Source organism: Aythya marila (assembly GCF_965140915.1).
Source record: "Aythya marila genome assembly, chromosome: Z".
Lineage (NCBI taxonomy): Eukaryota > Metazoa > Chordata > Aves > Anseriformes > Anatidae > Aythya > Aythya marila.
In genome coordinates, this window is record NC_139080.1 from 66,874,220 (window position 1) to 66,897,503 (window position 23,284).

Genomic DNA, 23,284 nt, shown 5'->3' on the forward strand with positions numbered 1-23,284 from the left:
TCTAAAAATGCCCTTAGTTGTTTGCATGCAGCCATTTAACAATTAAGGCTCAGATGTAAGAATAAATATCAGCTTAAGGGTATGGCTGTGATTTATGCAGTGTGTCTCAACATGGAAGACAGAGATTAGAGACAGTGCATCGGCACTGCTAGACACAGAGTGAGAGGGCTGATTTGCCCTGTGGCAGTGAGCAGGAAGCACCCAGGAAAGGCCCTGGCCAGCAGTAGGTGGCACCCTGAATCGTCCCCAAAAATGCACTTGCCAGCACAGAGGAGAATAAGGTCTGCTTTGCTCTGTGCTTGTGTGGATCAGACATGGTTTTGTTCAAATTTCCTTCTGCTGGAAGTGTATGTCTTGTAAATACACCTTAGTTTCTGTGCCATGTACTATTTTTACCTCTCCTAATGCAATGCATGAGGCTACTAACCTTAAAGTAACCGATGCAGGCTGGTTCCATGTTTGCCCCTCTCATCCTTTGCAACCTTTGTGGTCTGACAGACCTTTGTGGTCTGTCCTCATACTACATTGTAGGCCTACAAGAGAGGGCAGATAATCTGCAGATGCAGGCCAGCAATAACATATAATACTAACTTAGGGTTTGATCTGTAGGCAGTGGCTCTGTGTGAATACCTATTTGGAAGAAAAGAGCTTTTCTGTCTTGCTGCAAGCTTTCACATCTGTCAATAATTCTCCTGAGCAGTGTACAGATGAAGCTGTGAAAGACAGATGCTCACATTTTACAGACTAATAGTCTTATTCCACTGTGCTTTACAACAATTCTCAGCTGAATCTCCTGTGCCACTGCTGTTACCTGAGGCTTTTACACCATTTGATGTAGGCTTGCCTAGGAGTCTGTGTTTATGGGAGCAGAAAAACAGACCTATGGAAGGTATCATGAGGCTGCTCTGTGAAATTTCCCAGACTAAGCAATGGCAAGATTCTGCTAAGCACATGGGCATGAGTAAAATTACCCTGACATTTCCCCTCTGAGTTATCATGTTCTCCAAATGACCCAAACCTTTTTGATTTAAAAAGAGAGCTACTTTTTTTTTTTTTTTTTTTTTTTTGAGGTGCCTTCTTGTGACTATGAATAAATCACATGCACCATCTTTCTTGTTTGTTTATACTGTTCTGATAGAAGGAACACTGAACAATATGTGTGTTAGATTGCAAGACAAGTACTGTTTGGACTTCTTTCATCCTTTAACTTTTTTGCTTGGATATTTGGAACAAAGGCAGTACAGCTACACTTATTGTGGTAGAAGGAACAGGGAGTATTATTCACTTGTGACTTACCATGGCTGCCTCCTTTGCCCACATAAGAAAGGGCACACCATTACTGGAACCAAAGCAGAAAACACTAAAGAAATAGAGTAATTGTGATCTCTATTTTCTCCCTGTGATTCTCCCTGTTCCGCGTCGGCTGAAGGGGCGGGTACAGGTGAATTCTCCATCAGCGCTTGTCAACCTCCCAGAGACACCTGAAGTGCAGGAGTCACCACCCGGGCATGCTGAAAACAAGCTGTCTCAAGCACTGTAAAGCTTCAAAGCTGTGGGGACATATTGACTCTTACATGCAGTACTTTAGCTGATACCACTTCAAAGGCTACCTCTCTGCTGCTTGTTTCAGTATCTCCATCACTTAATTTCACCTGCTTCATTCTGCATTTGCTCTTTGTACTTGCAGCTGGATTTTATAGCTACCAAATGACATATCAAGATTATATGACCAGCTATACTTGTGTCTATGTTGTACATAGATTTTGATTTTTGAATCTGATTTTAGGCAGGGATTTTCAAATTAGCAATAAGTTCTCAGTTGACTATTACTGTAATGTGTTCCAGGTCACCTGAGTTGCAATTGCAGGCTGCAGTTACAGGTTTAGTAATTATTAACTCAGTATCAGGAGTGAGGCCATGGCACAATCAGCAGAAGAACTGTTACCAAACTTTCAGACCAGTGCTGAAAAAACTGTGTTTGAAGATGTCTTTACATTTTAGAAATACTCACTTTTTTCTTTCCTAAAAAAAAAAAAAAAAGTTAATAAAAATATGTTTCATTTACCTAGGATGCATTGTCTAAGCTGTTTCAAACAAGGAGATGACTCTTGCATGTGAACTTGTAAGATAGGAAATGTTATGAAATTCAATACCAGTTTCTTATTCAAAATATGAGAGCTACTTGCAATATATAAAGATGAAAGCAACTGAGAAGGTAGCTAATTTTTAAATACATAAAACCTGTGAACCAACTTTGGCACGCAAAATAATACCGTAATGTATACCCCAAATTATTTTCTCTTCCATACCCTATGCAACCTGCAGCGCTGAGCACACCCCGACTGCAGAAGCACGGCACAGCACAGCGCGCCACCACCCGGGCAGCAGCACACACACAGGAAAGCAGGTTTGTTTTTCCTGGCATGTGCGTTTCTACTGCTGTTTTGCCTTTTTACCGACACCGGAGGTCTGAACGATGCGAGCAGGGAGGGAGACGTGTTTCAGTCTGCAAGAAGGGGGTGCCTCACCCAGCTGCTGCCCGCCTGCCAGCGTAAATTCGTCGGCACGGGCTGCCCCCAAATGATGGGCTTTTTCCTCTCCTCCTCATTTCTTCTTCCTGCACACTTACGCCAGCACTAGTACCTGGCTGGCCAAACAGCAAACTGCACTGATCTGCCTGAAAATAAACCAGAAGGACAAACTTGCTGGGTGTTTGCGTGACCACATATCCTCGTGTCATCACAAGGGGCGATAGGGAGTTTGGGAAGAATGGCGAGATCATCACCTTCAGCAGCAGCAACAATTTATGGACATCTTCAAATTATGTATCACATTTAGAAATATGCTATGTCTCTTAAAGTTTGCTAAATATGTATAGGCTTAAACAATGTGCCCATCTGAGCTTGATAGAAGATGACTGGAGACAGCTGGCACGCAGCATCATCTAAGACCTGCTCCACTTCCAGTACCCACCAATCTCTGAGGTGGAACAAGCAGAGGAAGACTGGTTTTCCTCCACTTTTGTTTTACTGACAACTCAAGGTGTGCATGCTTGTTGAAAACTCTCACTAGGACGTGTAATCCAGTGTTAAAAGTGATTGTCTTACCAGGCACAAATACTTGCAGAGCCACCATCACCTGCCCAGCAAGCACAAAACACCCAGGTAGATTGCCAACAGCCATGCAGGCATTTCAGTGTTTATTGCATTCCTTAGGAGTAACTATCATTCTGCATAATTTGTATCATTCTGTGGCAATAAATGCAAGAAAAATGCTCAAATGCTGCTATTCAGAATATCTTCTAGTGTAATTCTGCCTGTGCCAGAGACTTCAGACTCTGCCAGTCATTTGCAAGTGATGAATGATGCCTGCAGAGCTCTGTAGTCACAGACCAGTCCTCAGGCTCATAAGCTATTCTCTCTTCAAAATGGGACTAAACAATGTAAGCCACCAAGACTAAGCCAAGTGATACTTAAAAAACAAAGCTGTAGTCTGTGCTGGTATTTGTCCTGCCCCAGTGCTTTCCATCTTCTTGGAACATATATACTGTAATGTAAGTTGCTTTAAATAGTTTAGTTAAAATTAGTTCCAATGCAGATTCCTTAAAGGAATTGAGTGTTTAATACTGACAGAAGTAATAGTGATACACATAACATGTATCAGTCTACACTGTTACCTTTGCAAAATGGGAGACAGCTATCCCTAAATGAAAGGGAGGAGGGAAAACACTTCCTCATATTTACTGCATGTGGGAACATGTAAACCAACAGTGTTGTGGTGTAGTAGTTATCTTGCAAAGTCACACCCTTATTATTCCATGGTAGCTCATTTGTGTAGTCATAACCTAAAATAAAAGTGTACATATAGGAGTTACTGTGAGGCAGCTGAGATGAAATATTTATTTTGAGCCATTTCCTCACATGGAAATAGTTCGTAATAACTTTTTCTTACAGAGTATCTCCAGACTGTAGAGAAAAAAAAAAAATAAAGTTTGAATGGATCAACATTATTATCCTCCAAATCCTGTGATTCTGAGAGGGAAACAAACCTGTGGAAAGTCTCTCTCTCTCTCGGCAAACAATGCAGAAGAGAGGAGCTAAAAACCAACAGCCAGCTCTGCCGAAAAAACTTTCATCAGACAAAATAAAGGAATAATCACTGTTGCAAAGCATTTTGGACATGGTTGCACAAATTTTAGCTCTTATGCTAACAGAAAAAAATGCAGGTGAAAATTAAGGAATAAACAGGATGTTTCTGCTGCTGCTGCTGCTGTTCCTCTAGAGTATGTAAAAGACATTTCCAACCACTTGTTAATGATTAAAACACCTGAAATGAATTATGTGTTTTTCAAGTCACTTGCTGTCAGTTGTTACAAAGCAGTAAGTCATCAGAAATGACAGGCAAGTCCGAAGACTTTAAATAGAAAGTCTGAAGCTCACAAACTCAACAGATGGAGACACATGATGCGTTCTACATTGTTCTTACTATGTAATCATTTTTTCAGTACTGGATAGCTAAATGTGTGTGTGTGTGTATATGTGTGTGTAACCCTTAGCTGCCCAGGCAAACAAACAGCATAGGATGGTTTACCCCCAGCTTTTGCAATTACTCAGTTATCCTAAGGCACATCCCAGTATGGATATTGTCAGACTCGGCTTTTGCTCTTGAGCCTCACAGCATCTCTGCATGTGGAAAAATACTGCATCTCCAGTAGCAGCAGTCAGAAAATCCTTGGTGGGAGGTTGGAGTTGTGTTATACTGACCAGCTAGCTTGTCCCACTAAGCCCTTCTTTTTGCTTCAAAAAGGCCTGCATGAAGAGGTGGGCTGGCAAACCTGGTCAGCATGTGCTTGAGTCAAACAGAAGTAAAGCTCTTCCCCAGAACTCACCAGTTCCTCGTTCTGAGTAGTTCAGATGCTCTGAAACCTGTCCGGCATGTACCAATTGTCATCCACAGTGGTGTTTACCAACATAGCTCATGAACCCCCTTACCTAATACACTAGCTTCTATATGTCCATGTAGGCTTCTGTTCACAAATGTTCCTGGCTTAGAGGGTGCTTTGGCAATGTCATTTTTCTTTACAAACAACACCTGTCTTCTGTTGTGAGAAGCTGTGATAGAAAAAAAAATGAGAACAAAAAAACACCTCTTCTTTCTCACTGCAGCATGAATGTTTGGGTGAGTATCTCCTAGCTCACATTTTCCAACCTTGTTTCCACTTGTGACTGCACTTCCAGTTCTACTGCCTCTGAGTCTGGTTCACTGTTCTCTCAGCCGCTCAGTTCCCCAGGCTTGCTGGTGGTGTGCTGAAACAGCAGCTTAGCCAGTCGTGGCTTCCAAGCTCCCAGCTCTGCCTCCGCATTTGCACCCTACACTTGTTGCTGGAGCCTGTTCAGGCAGTTCATCCTGCTTAGCTGCTGGCTTCTGGAGCAATTCTGTGAATGTATAGTTATGTATGGGGGTGGTTGGGAAAGAAAAAGAAGCCTGAATTCAACACCTGTGAGCCACCATGAAAGCATATTCTACGTGAGGCTGTAGCTTTTGCAAAAGCAGGTCATAAGCTCAGCAGAGTTTCACACGCCTTGTGTTGGTACTTGAAACCACGAGTTGAGACCGGGAGTAGGAACGTGGTGCCTTGCACCGAACTGGCTAAAGCTGCTGGGGAATACCTGCCATTTGAGTGTGCTGCCCTCAAAAAGTGGCTTCTTCACATCTCCTGGAAACAAATATATGTTAAATTGAACTTATCCAGGGGACTTTTCTGGGTACTCTACTGGTAACAGCAAGAAGTGTAACTTGTTCTTACTTGGTATGAGCAAATCCTGGAATAAATGTGAACTGATTTATATAAGAATACACAAGGGATTGGACATGTAGAGGAATGGTACTTTCCATAAAATGTAATGGACTTTTCATAATCCGGTGAGTCTATAGTCACCAAACATGTGATCACTCACAGTCCCAAAAAAGGGAACAATGCAGTACATGAAGGAGTATTAAGTGCAGATAAGAAGCTCCCAGTCATGGTGTCAATTGGGAGTCAGTGAATTTGTAGATTGCAAACATAGATCCAAAGAGATGCTCAGGTCTCCAGTAGGATGGGGAAGGTGTTAATTTGGATTTATGTATGCACAGCAAATACTCAAGGTAGTTACACATTAAATTTGTAGTGTAGTTTCATACTAGCCTGCAAAAGAATGATTATCAGGAAGTCATAAAAAATATTGAGACATTTCTCTTAAACTTGTTTTAGACTCTTTGGCCTAGAACTTGTGCTTCTGTGCTTCTTGTTTTGTTTTGTTTTTAATAACTATTTGGTGTCAGATTCGTAGTTTGCTGGCCTGTAATTACAGAAGTTACTGGTCTGTTAAGTTCTGGTAAAATGTGTATATAGCAAACACTAACTCTGTCACCCACAAAAACTAGGGTTGGACTGGTTTTAAATTCCTGTTGCTTTTGTTTGTAGTCCAGAACAGCAGTGTTCTGAAAACAGGAACCCTATAAGTTCAGACATATGTTTTAGGCATGGGCAGTTTATCCCAGCTTGGTCTTGTACCAACATTTTACTTTGTTTTAAACTGCCCACTTTGTTCTTCAGATGGATATATACAAGAAAAGCTATATTTGTCTGTTTAGCCCGTGGCTTCTCTCTGCTACATTTGCCCATTCCCTCATCAATGAAGTCACCCCATGTACCTTTATTATTACATTTCTTTTACGCATCTGTCAGAATATTAATTTTATTCTGTGTGTGTATCAGACTAGAAGGGTTTACATTGGTTTGTTTTTAAGTTTATGACCGAAGCTGATTATCCTCACAAGACTTGCTATTTCTGGACTCCCATGGGAAGCTGTGAAGATGTGTCCAGGCTCCTGTCAGTAGCACTGCATGGGGACTCCTTTTGGCAATTGGAAGTGTGAAGATGACCCTGGGCTAACTCAACAATCCTGTCCACTACGATGGCCCTACTTCCAATAATTAGCCAAAATAAATTCTTTGCAGTTTATACCAACGTGTCTTGTGACAATGCCATCTTTCAGTTAAGGGAAAACTGAACCTTTTTTACATCTGTTGTCCTCCAAGCCCATATTAGGTAGCATATAATATTTGTAATAAATAACTTTATAATTTTAAATTCGCAAAGCAGTTTATTGCACTCAAATTTTACAGCCAACTGCAGAAAACCGATTCTTTTGACTAAAACGCATTCTAGTAGTAAGAAAATTAATTTATTTGTATTGTATGCAACTACAAAATAAATAAATACACAAATAAATGGAAAACATCTTGTGTGTGTTACCTAGTACTATCAAGTCTAAACTATACCAAATGGCTCTGAAGAATGTAAATATGTGAAAGTGATGTTTAACATGCACAACATGGGGACAACTCGAAGTCGATACTTTCAGGGGAGGACCTTCTGCATGCAGACTCGCTAATTACTGCGCTCCAGCTGCTTTCTGGGGTCAACTACAACAGCTTTGGCGACAAATTTTATTTCCTTTACATTTGGGGCCGGCAGCCCCAACCCTTGGCTCGGCTGCACTGGCTGAGGGCACGCGGAGCTAATCCCACCTCACGCTGCCCGCCATTAGGTTTGGGCGGCGAGGGAGAGGCGGGGCAAATGGCGGGCGGCGCCGCGGCGCCTCTCCCCGACCGCCAGCGCCCCCGGGCGGCGGCAGCGGGCAGCGGCCCCCCTCTACCCCTGGCATGGAGCGAGGCGGCGGCAGCAGCGCCGCCGGCCCGTCCCCGTCCCCGTCCCCGTCGCGGTCCCCGTCCCCGTCCCCGTCCGAGGACCGCGAGTGCTGCGCGGGGCTGTGGGAGCTGCCGGTGGAGCGCTGCGAGAGGCGGCCGGAGTGCGGCCGCTGCAGGTGAGGCGCGGCGCGGCGCGGAGCCGGCGGCAGCGGGAGGGCGGCCGGAGATGGCGGCGGACGCTGCGGGCCGGCCCCCGCCCCGCCCCGCCCCGCTGCCCGGAGGCTGCGCCTGGCGGCGGGGCTGGGTGCCCCGCGGGGCTGCTCCCCAGCCAGCTGCTGGGAAATGGCGTCCCTGCTGCTGGCAGGGAGGGCAGCGGGGTTTGTAGTGGATTTAGGGGCGCTGGGTGAGAGCTGCTGTTGTGCTTTCATGGAATCGTTAGGGTTGGAAAAGGCGTCCGAGATTATCTGGTCCAAGCATCCCCCAAACAGCACTATCACTCCCTAAACCATGTCCCCAAGCACCATGTCCAACCTCTCCTTGGCCACCCCCAGGGACGGCGACTACATCCTTCTGGTGGAGGGAGTGGGCAGTACCTCAGTGGCTGCTGAGGCAAAAAGTTTGTGCAAAAAACACCAAATAAAATATTATTTAATACCTCTATTTATTTGATGCGTTGCTGTTGATTGGCAAAACAAATAGGCATCTGATTTTACGAAGTGTAGGTGTTGTCACTGTAAAATAAAGCTCTTTGAAACTTCAGGAGATCACTTCTGGTGAGGTTCCTGTAAACAGGTCTTGTAAATGTTCCTTAAATGAAGGCTGATGAGGCTTACTAGCAGATCTGCTACGTAAACATTCTGATGCTGTATCCAAATTCGACTACATTGCAAAGGTATGCATAGTGTCAGTCATACCATGTGTAAATGTAAAGTTAGATATTGAAAAAAAACAAACAAACATGGGTAATGGTTGATGGCCAAGGTGAAAACTGGACAGATACATGACTTCCCTTTTGCTATTCTCATTGTCTTCAAGTAGTTTTAGCTCAGGGGGCTTCTTGAGCCAGATTTGGCTTTGTGATTAATATGTCCCAGTTAATAGTTTCCGTGCCACGGTTTTCTCTGAACCCATGTAAAATTATTGTTTCCGCAACATCTTGCTGGCAAAAAGACACCTCAGGCCTACAAAACCCAAATTGGAAGAATTACCCTTTTTAGTTTATTTTGATTCTGGCTTCTACCTTCTTCTTTTGCACGCAGCTTTCAAGGTGTAAGTGAGCTGGAGATTTGCACCTTGGGTAATGTGTTTCTGTTTATTTTGGTGAGGACTCTTCCTCATGCTGTGACTGCATAGTTTCTTGGTAACCTTTGGGTAAGGGATTTTGTTATATGCCTTTTGGAACCTCAAGGTTGGTTTTTAAGAAGTAGAACACCCTCTTCTACATGTGTGTTGACCGTTTCTGAGGTCCTCAGTAGTCTTGAAAAAGCAGCATTTCCTTTTGCAAAAGACACGCTAGTTCTTCCCATGTAAATCACAGAATTTTGTGAGTGTTCCCTAACTGTATTTTTAATTATAGTTTCTGCTTGTGTGAAATTTTACCTGTGGTAGGTTTTTAAGTTGTCTCACATTTGCTACCTCTAGTCCTGAGGGGCCAAGGAACTGTGAAATGAGAGTTAACCTACTGTCATTCAGCCATTTAACCTTGAGTTCTTCTGTGATGCCTGTGGGGTGCTGCTGATTGTTGTTTATTTTGTCAGTGTGTTTCACAAGCTCTGCTGTGTTTTCTTCAGTGCTGGACAGGCTCTCTGATGAGTCACATACAAAAATGGTTTTCAGAATAGGAGTCTTTTTTTTTTTCATAGTAAAAAATGATTGAAAGTATTTACTCAGCCTGTCATCACCATGTAGTGTTAAAACACTGGCTTTCTAAAGAGCACTAAATGAGATCTACTTGTTGCAAAGAACACTAAAAGAAGTGCAAGGACAGAAAGAAGGGAGGATAAAGAGACCACGTGCTTTTTAAGAAACAAGGAGAGTGATGAGTGTAAAATTAAAACAAAAAAAAAGTTTTGATGGGTATTGTGATGACAGACTGCATTGTGCAATCAGTCTCTTTGTGTTTTCTCTCCATCATCTACCCCAGGAACAGTTTAACTAAAACATGGTTTTCATTGAGCATAGCATTCTGAGGCACAGCTTGGAGTAAAAGTGAACACTTAGGCAACTTAGGCTATGTCATGGGAAGACATATTGTGAAATGTTATTTTTACCCTGAATATTACCATGAACGATAGTTGGGGGCAAGTATCTCTAAATGAATTCCTAAATTTTCTGAAAAAGTAGATTTAAAATAGATTTTTCCTGTAAAGCACCTTAGTGGATGTGATTTAAGAGTATTTGTACTCCATACTTGTAGTGGTGATAGTCTGAATTAAGCACAAATGCGTAGAATAATGGGTTTTCTTAAGCATGATTTGGTGATCCCTCATGGAGACTGACTTTTTGATGTGGCAAGACAATTGACTTACAGCTTCCTCGCAAGTACTCAGTCAGTAAAGATGTGAAAAGGAGATGTAGGAGGAATAAGGTAGGTAAGTTTTCAATTTAGATAAAATGAATTACTTGTAAATGTTGAAGGAGTGGAGTGTTCGTAAGTATTATGCTTTAGAGAGCTTTTTTTTGGTAGCAGAGAAAGTGGTGGCATTAGTGATAGCTTATGATGGTGAGTTTAAAAGAAATATTGTAAAGAAATTTTACATTTTGAAAGTATTTTTTTTTTTTTTTTGCGGGGTGTGTTTATGTGCAAGTGTGTGGAATGGCTTGTTTACAAAAAAAAAGAGATTGTGAGAAATGATCTTACTCTTCAATGGTGTTAGAGATGGCAAACTGCTGGTGCAAAAGAAGTATGTGCAGTGTACTTCAAGCTGGACTATTCTTAAGGCTACAACTTGATAAATATTCTGTTTGCCTGCCAAAACCAAAAGGTGAGTGGTGATTAACTTTGAGTCACTGATGGCTATCTGGTCAGTTTTTAAGGCTTCCTTGGCAGACTTAGAGGTTGACTTTACCTCCAGGAGTTGAATCCCTGCTCCCATATATTTTACTTTGAAAATAAGCTCAGAATAGCATCCAAGTTTCTGCTAGTATGTAACAAAATAAAGCAAGCCCCACAATAGAGTCCATACACAATTTGGTGTGATGTGACGTGGTGTGACAGTCTTGGAGCCACATAACAATTTGAAAGCGTGGGTCAAAGCTTGTTCTTTTTCTGGATGCCTGTTGTGCTTTTAGGCAAAAAAAACATTTGGTTGTGCAAGAGTGATAAATGTAACTGTGAGAATTATTTACGATCTATGTTTGGGCATTGCTTGGTCTCAGTTTGTGGGCAATCTGAAATCTCTACTGGAAACTCCTGTATGTTTGCAAGACTTTTTTGTTGTAAAATTAGGGTAACAGCTGGTGGTGTTTTCTTAGGTTCTACTATGATACATGCTGTGATACAGTATTTGTATTTCAAGTTTAAAAAAAAAAAAAAAGAGAGAGAGAGAGAGAAGAACTTTAATCCTTTAATGCTATTGCTCCCTGTGCCTATATCTAAAATATTACATATACTTAAAATTGGTGTTCCATGTGGTTATGTGTTAATCTGTTAAGGTCAGTAGACGGATAATGACATGTCTGGATAATGAACAGTCTGACTTCATACTTTGAGAAAAATATAACGTTCTTACATAAGTATCCAATACTTACGTACTGAGTCCTACAAATCTATTTATTTGAGTCGTATTGAGTCCTACAAATACTGAGTGAGAAAAAGTAATGTGATCGTTCTTCAACACAAGTAAATATATGCAGCTGCTTTACAGCACATCGGTAAGGTATTTAAGCGTAAACATGAATTTTAATGTTTAATTAACAATATCAGAGAAAGCGAAATAAGCATGCATTAATTCTTTTAGTGATGCCTTGTGCATAAATTGCTTCTTAGCCTTTGATTTCTTTGATGTTCTTAAAGTATGAGCTGTAGGCATTTATTTTCACTGCTCTAAGCATATTGCAATTTTTTACTTCCTGAAAATACTGGTTGCTTATCACTGTTTAAATAAACTGCTTATGTAACTAAACCTATATATTTTCCTATGGTTCTTGACTTGTAAGACGTGACTGACTGTTTTGCAATGTAAGATATTTTTCAAAAGCTTCATGCATTTCCTGTTATATTTGCTTTGAGAAAAGGAAATATGCGTGGTGACAGGCATAACTTGAATGGATTTTACTATGCTAGGTTCTTAAGAAGTGCATTGAGGGTATATTTTATTTTATTTTATTTTATTTTATTTTATTTTATTTTATTTTATTTTATTTTATTTTATTTTATTTTATTTTATTTTATTTTATATTACAACTATTAGTATTAGCACTTTCAAAAACTCCTAAATCCGGACAGTATGTATTTATGCTGTGATTATACATATCCTTTTTGCCCCACTTTTTTGCCAGGTTCTTTTAGGGTCCTGAACTCTGCCATCTCATGGTCACTGCAGCCAAGGCTGCCTCTAGCTTTCACACCCCTGAGCAGTTCTGCCTTGTTTGTATCTACAAGGCACAGCAGCTTCCCCTGTGGGCTTCTCAATCACATGAGCTGGGAAGTTGTCATCCAGGCACTCAGGTCAGTATTGCTTGAGCCTGGCTGTAGTCCTCCGGCAGATACCAGGAAATGCCCAGGAGGACCAAGACCTGTGAATGTAAGGCTTTGTCTAGTTGTCTGAAGAAGGCTTCATCTCTTTCCTGATCAGGAGATCCAGAGCACTACAACAATGCGATAAATATTGTTAATAAATTAATTATAAAATGCAGTTATTTATAAAAATATAAATAACATTTACTTATAAAATTATTTATACAGAAAGTTTTTGATAACGAGTTTTAAATAATAAAATTTAATTCTGAGATGAAGTGAAAAACCTGTAGAGATAGCCCTTCTAAAACATGAAACTGACCTCCTAGCTTTCCTTATTCACAGTCAGAGGTTACGTTACGATGGTGCCACGTACCAGAGTTTACGTGGCAGTGTCTCAGAAATGTCTGCAGTGTCAGCATTTGATGGGGAAGGTATTTTGGTAGATTGTATTCTGCATTTGGTGATATATCTTAACACAGCATGTGTGAGGAGTGATCATGTTGAATTTAAATCTCAAGTCTGCATTTGGACATGTGTGTGGAAGATTTGCTCACTTTTCCAGTGGGGAGGAGGGCAGCGCCCAGCAGGAAGACACGGTGGCGAAGTTTCCTTAAAACAGCTGTCCTTAGCTGCAGCTGCTAATAGCAAACAGGCTGAATTGTTTCGTCTGTTGCATTATAACTGAAGGAATCCACAAGTATTAAATCCTCATGGAGTTTTGCCTCTACAGCTTAACTTCATTTCTTGTAACTTTTTCTGTGATTCTGTGCTCTTCACCCAGAGGGTGGTCAGGCACTGGGACAGGCTCCCCAGGGCAGTGGTCACAGCACAGAGAGTGACAGAGTTCAAGAAGTGTTTGGACAACGCTCTCAGACACATGGGCTGATTTTTGTGTGGTCCTCTGTGGAGCCAGGAGTTGGACTCGATGATTCCCGTGTGTCCTTTCCAGTTTGGGATGTTCTGTGATTACTTTGCAGAAAACACAGTGCATTTGCAATTCGGTTGTACATTTGTGTTGATCCAATATCTGCATGTGTGATTTTTTTAAACTGTAGCCCAAAATGTGGGCACAGCATTCATTCCCTGAAGTGGTGAATTGCTAATGCCTTTGTGAACTAGTTTCAACACAGATAAGCATGATTAAATAGTTAGAGAAAATATAATCTTGCCACTCACAAGTTGTGTTTCTTCAAAAAATAGCTAGAAGTGTTGGCAAAGATTTCTCACCTCACTATTGTGAAAGTAAAATATTTATTTTTTTATTCTTATAATTTAGTTATTCTTGTGTACGTAAATCGCTTTAAATATATATGTAATTTAATACAGAGAGGTAGAGATGTGCATGTGTTCCAGTTTCCATAAGCTTAAGCAACTGAGAAGAGATCTCGGTGTAAATTGTGCCTGACCCTGGTCTGGCTCTTTGTTGACCCTGTAGCTATCACGAGTGGCATGGGGAAGCGCTCTGTTGCCATGACAGCTTTCTTTTTGATACCTGATTTATGTATTTGTAGCCAGACCTGAGCCAGCCCCCAGACCTTGAGCTGATTGTGCTGTACTGGCCAGCTGAGAATCAACAAGTTATTGTTGTCTCTTGCTTAAACATTTGCGCATTTAAGCAAAAACATTCCTTAAAGGTTTTATAGCCTAATGCAGGGTAGTTAAACAATAAACACTTATTTTTACAAATGCAAAAAAAAAAAAAAAAAAAAGTATTGTGAAAACTTTTTATTTTTTGGCCTTGCAGTGATTTCAACTTTAAGTGATTATGTAGGTTTTCCTGTCATTGGAGCAATAGAGGTATTTAGGCAGTAAATAATATGTCAGGTTTTCTGAAGAGGTTAAGAAATTTTAGTGGAGTTGTAGGTGTGGAAAGGAAGCATGCACAAGCCTGAAAGTCCCTACCAGTTAAGAATTACCTTTATCTTTCTTACATGAATATGTCTCAAGTTTTTATTTTTTATTTTTTTAGTAGAAAACTCTCAAATAAAGGAGTTTTAAACCATGCTAGGAGGGACTCCTGGAATTACTTACTGAGAAATAAAGTACATGTAGAATTTACCAACTACAGGTAAAGTTGAAGCTGGACTGAAATTGATGCATACACCAAGATACATGTAATTTGTATCACATTTTAGGAAGAGATGCTATAGGTAAGCGAGAAGAATGACCAAGCGTTAGTACAGTTCCCAAGTTCAGTGCCCGTGATTTCTTTTAACCTTGCCACACTTTTATTAAAATGACTGTAGTGTGCATATTAAAATCTGTGGCTTGTATTGGTTTGAAATATAAAATATCAAACTAAGCATTGTTCAGTGGGTTTCAGTTTATTTCTATTCTGCAATTAGTAGTTAATGTATCTATAATAATATATCATGTTGTTGTTTCCTTGTCCTGAATTAACAGTAATGACTGGTGCCAGTGCTGTTGATGAATTGAAAATTTTACTGACTTGAATGCTACTTCTTTCTGCTTGGCTAAACTTCGAAGGCATTTATTCATTTCCTATTATATTCTGAACAGACTAATGAGTACTGACCTTTTTAGGCCACTTATTTTGTGCTTGGCCAACTTAGTAGGCATACATTTTGATCTGCTGGAATTAAAAAAAAAAAAAAAAAAGCCAGTGTCAGGCTGGCCACATCCTTTTGACTATGGATAACTAAGTGCTAGTAGAAGCACAACCAGAGACAAGAACTGCAGCAGAGAATAATCTTGTTAATTAAAGCAACTGTAGTGCCTTTGATCTGCTGCTTTTCTGTAATTACATCAAGAGTAACTTTGCCTTGGGGATGGTAGTTTATTGTAAGAGAAGCCAAAGATGTTTCAACAGTGATCAAACCTCCTCAATTTAATCATATGGGATACTAAAAATACAAATGGTTCCTTTACAAGAATTGCTATTGATTTTTATAAACATAACACAAAGCAAAAAACTAAAAACCAGTATGTATTTTTTTCCTGTTACGAAAGTAAATATGATGGTTACGAAAGTAGATGAGAGCTGAAGACTCTTATCTCTATACCCAAAGGCTTGGTTTAGGGGCAGCCAATTCTTTCATTTTTCTTGCATTTTATGAGGGAGAATTTGGCAGAATTCTGTATACCCAGAATATCTTTTTTTTTTTTTTTTTTCCCTGCCTTCCCTGAGAATGAATTTTCAAGATCTTCTGACTTCTTCCACCTGTAGTTTTTTCTCATGCCTTTCGTTTATGTATTTCTCTTGTCTTGTGTGTCAGTTACAGAAAGTGGTTGTTGCTGTCATCTCTCCTCCCAGCAGCTGTATTTCATTCCATCATCTGGTCCCTGTTTCAGATTTACCCATTTAATGTTCATGTTTGTTACTTCTTCATTTTTTGAAGTCAAATACTGTCTGCACTGGATTTGGTTTTCCCATGGCTCTTTTATAGCTTTAACTGGATCATAGTTTTGTTCCATGAGCTCTGCTGAAATGTTTTTTGTCAAATTCTTTAGTATTTTTCGCTTGGAACAAATAATCAACCTTTGGATTCCTGGATGTCAGCCTGGTGCTCAACTGTGTTGTTACTGAAAGTACAGATTTCCTTTGCCTTTTAAAACATTGTCCTCAACTACATGTATTTTTACCTCTGTCTTCCTAGGTACCATTTCCAAGTTACACCAATTAGGCCTATCATTTCTGTTAAGTTTCTATAAATTATTTTCCTCAGTTCATAAAGCTATTAAGCTTCTAAGTCAATAATGAGGACCTTCAAATTGTCTGTAACAGGTGGTTTGGGTTCTTTTGTCTTCTCACAAGTGTCCAGCTGCATCAGCTTAGTCACATAGAGGAGGACGTGTCCTTGCTGCACTTCGTTTTTGTATTGCTTGGCCCGATGTAAAGGAAACAGATAAAGTGTGTCCTGGGAGTTTCTTACTATGGCTCTTCTAGCACATCATTAGTAATTTATGCTGTAAATGTGAATGGTGTTTCTTCTTACCTAATAAGTAGTCAAATACTGTCCTGGATCTTTACTTCTCTCTACACATTTTTCTTAATTGCGACCATATTAGTGATTGACAACACACACAGATATACATATATTATTTTTCAAGCAGAAAATCAACTGGCATCCAAAAGACTAGACATTTTACATAAAATTCAGTGTGCATGTTCCTTAGGTTTTGGAAGGAGCATCTTAAAAGGCATATCTTTTGTACATTTTTTTTTCAGTGTCTAGCAATACACCCTTAGAATGTCAGTTACAAAATAATTCAATTTTCTTGTGGTGTTGTTGAAATTGGCATTCTTTCCAATACTTCTTTCTAGTTTCCGACCTTCAATACTTCTATTTATTTCAAAAGTTCAGTTTAATGAAGTTGAAAATAGGGGAATCATGTGAACAAGCGATAGAATAAACGGACCAAATTGGAATGAATGTGAAATGTTCAGGAATGATGTATTCAGATGTTCACATCAGAAAGTGGAAAGAAAATACTCCTTAACTTATATAAAACACCTATAGTTTGTGGGTTTGTTCAGGAAGCCAAACAATCTGGAGAAATCCAGTGCTGGAAAAACTGCCATGATTTTCCATGTGAAGAATAAAAACAAGTTATTTTAGATACTAGATGTCTGTTTACGTTTCTTCTATATTCTAAAAAGAAAAAAAAAAGCATTTAAAATTGTAAGAGGAATACAGGATATTTGTTTCAGATGGTAGCCTTTCCAGCAATACTTTGAATGCATGCTAAAATGGCAATTGCTAAAGCTAGAGGCCTGGATAACCTTTTTTATCCAAGATATTTCAAGAGATGTCAGTTTCAAAATTTTCTTTTGGTATCTAATTTTTTTTTTTGAAGTCTTGAGTAATGGGGTGAAGAGTGGAGGAAAGCTAATGCTGTGATTACGTGTATTTAATTTCAACTTCACAGTGGTTACCAGCTTGACATAATTCTTCCAGACTTTAATGTTAAAAATCCTACAGAACTTGACATAGAACCATATTTATTAAGAAAACGCTTATTAGCAGGGGATTTTTAATTTTCTTTTTTATAAAGCTTGTAATACCTCCTTACCTTCTTAGATATGATTACGTATTGAGTCAGTAAAGGTACTGATATAATTCCTGTGAAGAAAGAAATATCAGTGCTGAAAAAATGATAGAGCAAACATTAACATTGAAAATTAGGTAGTCTCAGTGTAACTACAGTCAAGAAACCTAAACCCGCTACTTCTTCAGTTAATCACCAGACAAACTTAGTTTTGGTCTTTGTGAGTATTTCTTCCTTGGGTGACAGGGAAAAGACAATGATTAATGACTGTTTTCTGATCTTAGAAGACGGATGGATAGTAAGAATTGTCCTTGAGTAATCCATCTATGGGAACAAGAGCAGAACTCAGGTATCTAGCAGCAGAACCACATGGTGGAAGCTGCAGTTTTTGAGAGGCAAGTGGATGTTCCCTGGGTAATGGCAATCTGCAGCTTAACAGATGGGAACAGAGTTCCAATACTTTTTATAAGAAGAACTTGATTTTATAGGAGAGTTTTCAAAGAGCAGCCCAGACATAAGGTCAGGCTGTTGAGAGGACTGTGACTAGCAGTGACTAGTTTTGTTAACACTTGTTTATATTCTTGACTGGTAGAAAATAGTAAATCAAGAGGGTGGTGTTTTAGAAAGAAAGGTTCTCAGAAAAGCAATTTTGGCATTTCTTTTGATTTATTACTTTTATGGGACAACAGTGGTGGTCCTCTTCAGTTTCATAATATATGGAACTTGTTTTTTTTTTTTTTTTTTTTTTTGGTAGTTCTGAAGTCAGTATTACACTTAAGTAGTTGGGGATTAGTCCCTTTAATGTTTCCTTTTGTATCTAGTGAGACTTCATTTAGAAACTTGGTAACTGCTTTCTCTTTATTAAGTGTGTTTATCAGACTGAGCTCTTAGTCTGTAATATCATTAGGATTTAAATGTGTTTTGCACTTTTTAATATAAGTACTTCTTAATTGTACTCTCTAATAGGGAATTTCTTCATTAAAATACCAAAGAGATGAGCAATTAAATCCAGATGTGGTGTTTCTCTTGGAGACCTACACCTATCTCCAAGTTCTCTTGAACTTGGAATTTGACCGTTTAAGTTCTTCTGAAAGCCCTCATGTGGGTAGAAACAGACATTTAGTTGAATGATGCAGTATGCAATGCATTAAGTTGCTTTTAAGTGCCTCCTTGAAGGCCATCTCCAAGTTGATTAAAAAAAAAAAAAAGGCCATCAAGTACAACAAACTTTCTTCTGCATATTTGCATCTGCGTGCACTGTGGAACTTAAGCAGAGGTGCCATACCATTGCTGAATGGTATGTATGCATTTTAAACTCAAGCTGTTTCAAGGGATTTAGAAATCTAAGTATCTTAGAGCTTCAGTCTCTAAAACTACTTTGTTAATGTCTTTGACATTTATAACAGTACAGTGGTTATAGTCCCTCAAACCCTATTTAGTTATTCTTTAATGCCATTCTGTTATGAGCCACTGCTTTGGTTTGGTATTTATTAAATGTTTGCAAACGTAGGTTGTGTAGCAATTTTGAGGGTGGGCAGGGGGGAAAAATGGACACCGGCAGTAGCGGAGGGCTAGTGAAATGTACCACAAAATCAAGTGGGGGAAGGAGAGAAGGAAAAACAGCAAACCCACATTCATAGCAGATTGGTTAACAGAGCTAATAGTATCTAACCTGGATGACAGGTTTTGCGGCAGTGATGGTTATATTTGAGTGAAAAATTTCGGAAACTCATTTGACGTCTCTTGACAGTATCCCGGTAGCCAAACTGAGAAGATACAGATGAGGTGAATGTGTCTACAAATTAAGGAAAGAGTTGGCTGACTGTGGAGATCCAGTGATCAACAATTAACAGCTGACATGACAGCTGTTTAGGAGAGGCTTTCTTGGGGATTGATGCTGTATCAGAGGCTGCTGGTCATGTTCCTGTTAACCTGGTTGACGGGGTGGAAGGCGTGAACAGCAAGGCTGCAGGTGACATGGGCTTGGGAGGAGCAGCTGCTGTACAGCAGGAGGGTAGAGCTGCCGTTCAGGGAGATGTTGAAAAATTGTCATTAGGAACCTCACAAAATTCAGCAAATTCAGCATCATACACTCAGGGCTGACCAAGACCTGGCAACACTGGAAGCCTGCACAGAGGGTGGTTTGGGAGCCACTTTGCAGCAAGGAACCAGGGCACGTATGTGGTCAGCAGGTTGAGTGGGAGCCGCAGCAGTGTGGCCCAGCAGCAGAAATGATCCAGCTCATGCCAGGCTGTTTAACTAGGCTGTAGCAAAAAAAAAAAAAAAAAAAAAAAAAAAAAAAAAAAAAACAACCAACAAAACACAACATAAAAAACTCGGAGTGAGAGTGGTGTAGTACTGGGGCAGGTCGCTTGTTAAGGCTGTGAAGCCTCAGTTTATGGAAGTGCCCAGGTCAGTTTGCTCGGGGCTTTTGAAATTATTCCTGCTTTGATTGGGAAGCTGGCCTAGATGACCTCCAGAGGTCCCTTCCGATCTGAACTATTTTATGAGTCTGTTTATAGCTTTGCACTCTGTGCTCTGCCTGAGCTCTTACCTGTGGCCTCTCAGAACAGGCAGTGCTAATTTTCTCAGCACAAAATCTCACTGTTGCGGTGCATGCCATTCCCATCAGTCTTCTAATGACGTATTTAGGTGCTGTCTATCCTCGTTTTTGTTGACTTTTATGAGAATGCTTGCTAAATACAGAATGTTAGTTACACAAGTTGTATTTTCAAGTGGCACAAGAAAGGTTCATTTCTGCATTGGACTTTCTTATTTGAAAGGAGGTATTATTGTAAGGAGCTTTTCCTCAGGAATGCTGTTAGCAGGGTGCCCTGAGTTCTCATTAGGTACAAGTTAATGTGGTTCCATTTGTTAATGGGTTTGTTGGGGGACTGCTATATACAGCATTTAAAAGCATGTGTGCTTAATTGGTTGTATACCTTAAAAGCAACATCTTAAAGTATTGCCAAAATCTTTAGAGTAACTTAATTAACTTGATGTCTAGATATATACTTAAAAATGTTGTATAATAAGTAAAAAGCAACATTTTAATGACATCTAATAACTGTTGAATAACAGGTTTATTATTTTAAATCAGCTTCTATTTGATAAGATTTATGTGGAAGATTGCTAAATCAAAATCAAAGTGAAAGTATGTGCAACAGAAGTGCCTGCTATTTAGAAAAAGGACACTAGAGTGTAGTATAGCATTTATGTACTTGTAGAGCTACGAGGTATCAGAAAGTCGGCCAAACAGGACATTAATCTGCTTGCATACTGCCTTTTTCATACGGTTTATAATTTATAGTCAGAGAACTTGAATATAGCTCTAAACAAAACTCCATTCTTCTACCACCTATGACAGAAGTGAATAGTTCACTAGAATTAATTGAAAGTTGTTTAATATTTAACCATTTCCTAGCATTGTTTATTCATCATATAAAGCTCTGTTAACTGTTTTTTTATGTGGTTGGTTGGTTTGTTTTGCTTTCAGTTGAAGATAAACTGCAGTGAATGGTGGATTTTCATTTTAATGTGAATGTGTTCTGCTTTTTAGAAGGCATCCACTTTTATGTTCATGCTAAATACGGATTGGAATACGCTTTCTGTTGTGGATTCATCAGTTTTACCAAAAGAGAGTATAGCAATAAATTACTTTCGTTTCATTGCTTTTTTGTTGTTTGTGAAAGGAAAAAAAAAATAATTCATAGCTCTAAGAGATTGGTTAGGGCATTGTGGCACGGATTGGGAGAAACAAAAACTTAGCTCTCCTTTTAACTTACTTCTGAAAGATGTGTGGGTTCTGAGCCTGCTTTCATTTAAAATGAATGGTAGAATTCACTTCTGAGTTCACTTGGTTCAAGACTGAGCTTCTAATTTAACTTCACCTTCTCATCTGCTGTGTTTCAAGCTAAGATTTGGACATGGTTTGCTATTAGCAGACAGTATACATGGCAATAGACTCTGTCCTTAAAGTAATGTATTAAGTAAGGTAATGTTGCATAGGTAGGCCTAAATTTCAAATGTTAAGAGCTATTACTTATGTGGAGATAAAGTTACTTAGAAAAGTCAGTTGTATTAATTATGTGGTCTGCATTTTTTTTTTGGTACAAGAGAATGTTGTGAATGTAACCTAGAAAAACTAACTTCAAAACAAAACTGAAAAATCTACATAAAAGTTTTGGAAACTTAGTACTAGAAGTATTTATTCTTGTGTAGATTCTTACAAGGTTTTCCTTACTGGCAAGCTGCAATTATCCTTTTTAAATAAAAAAAAAATAAATCCAAGCTGGTTATAATTTTCACTTCTGCTTTTAGACCAGCTTTACGCAGCTTCAGGTGCATTTTGGACCACTGGAGGCAGCCGAAATTTCCTGTCACGGGCTTATTAGGGCAGTGTCGTCATCCTTCCCTTTCTCCAGCTGCCCTCTTCCACACAGGGTGCAGGAGAGCCTGTGCTCCCTTGCTCCAAGATGCCAAACTGGGAGGGAGAGAGGGAGAAGGGCTGGTCGGCTCCAAAGTGTGAAGGCCTCGTGTTGCGGTGAGGCGCTTTGGGCAGGTACATGGGGGGCTGGCAAGGCCTGAGGCTGAAGAGTGACCCGGCCCGCTCATCCTGGCTGGTCAGAGGGGTTCATCTGCTGTACAGCTGCTCAAGAGCCACGTGTAATACATTTTTGGTCCCCTTCTGGATTAGCACGACAGCTTGGTGCCAGCAGAGTCAGCTGTGTGTGCTGTGTCTGGTGGCTTCCCTCACTAGGGAGGAACTTTTCCCTTCTGCTCTGCAGGCGGAGGGGGAGGCAGACGCAGACCTCCCTTGGTCTGCACTAAGGTTTTTCTAATACATCAGTTTGTAAGTTCCTGTGTGTGGAGCTGCAGGTGTTAGCAATGCACTGGACTGGATTGTCTTCCAAATCTATATAAAAACATAACAAAATTTAAGAGTAATTGTGTCAGCTGCAATTTAAATTTACATAGCTATTATTTGTTGCTAACTTAAAACAGGAACTGAAATACATCTAAAAATAAGCTTGCTTGCGAATGTATTAATGCTCACTAACATGCCATTCCTTGGTGTTAAACAGCATTTATTATTGGATGAAATTCTTTGTTTCGAAGCCTGCTGAAAGTGGAGTGGCAGCGGGTGTTGCAGGTGCATCGGTGGGCGTCAGGATCCATGGGTGCCTGGTATTGGGTGGCAGGTCCACCTGAGTCAGGTTTGGGCTTGGTAGCATTTGGTGGAGAAGCCACACAGCAGGTGCTTTCAGTGTTACGAACAATTTAGTTTCTCTGTGCTGTTTTATAGCTTAATGGCTTCTTGACCTGCTCCAGCCCACGTCTTTAAGATCACTTTCAGCTTTTTATTTTCAGTACTAGTGAAGAAAGTAAGATAATGGAGATATTTCCAGCCAGGTTAAGGCAGACCTGCCCAGTATATCATGTTGTTGCAGGTAAGCAGAAAAGGCAGCAACACCACTTCCAGTGAAATGGCTGCTCATGACTTTTCTTCTTTTCCATGTGTGCACATGGAGTAGAAGAGGAGTAGATCAGATTCTTTATCTGTCAACAGACATAAATTAAAGAAGGTTTGAGATGGAAACTTCAAGAAACTCTGAGAGCATTTTTATAAACATTTTGCGTTCTTACATTGGAAATAGTTTGCTGCAGCATTTAGCATTTTCAGATGTAGGCATTTCTTAACCAACTTTTAAATAAGCTACACGTTAATTTAAATAAGCCATGGCTGGACCCAGCTTTATCACTTCAGGCCAATAGCACAATTTCTCATTTTTTAATTATTGTTTCAAAGGCTGAAATAGTAACAAGCATTTGTGGAAAGAAAACTCTTCAGCTGGAAACAAACATTCAAACACGTACTTCTGTAGTCTCGCAAAAAA

General features: G+C 39.8%; 1 protein-coding gene across 1 annotated transcript in view; it reads left to right on the plus strand.

Moving 5' to 3' along the window:
• Positions 1-7,602: 7,602 nt before the first annotated feature.
• DTWD2 (DTW domain containing 2) overlaps positions 7,603-23,284 on the plus strand; it is a 103,702-nt gene continuing 88,020 nt past the window's right edge. Inside the window, exon 1 of the mRNA XM_082784148.1 lies at positions 7,603-7,872. Within this exon, the coding sequence (XP_082640274.1) occupies positions 7,712-7,872 (161 nt within the window). The 5' untranslated portion in view covers positions 7,603-7,711. The remainder of the gene's footprint in view (positions 7,873-23,284) is intronic.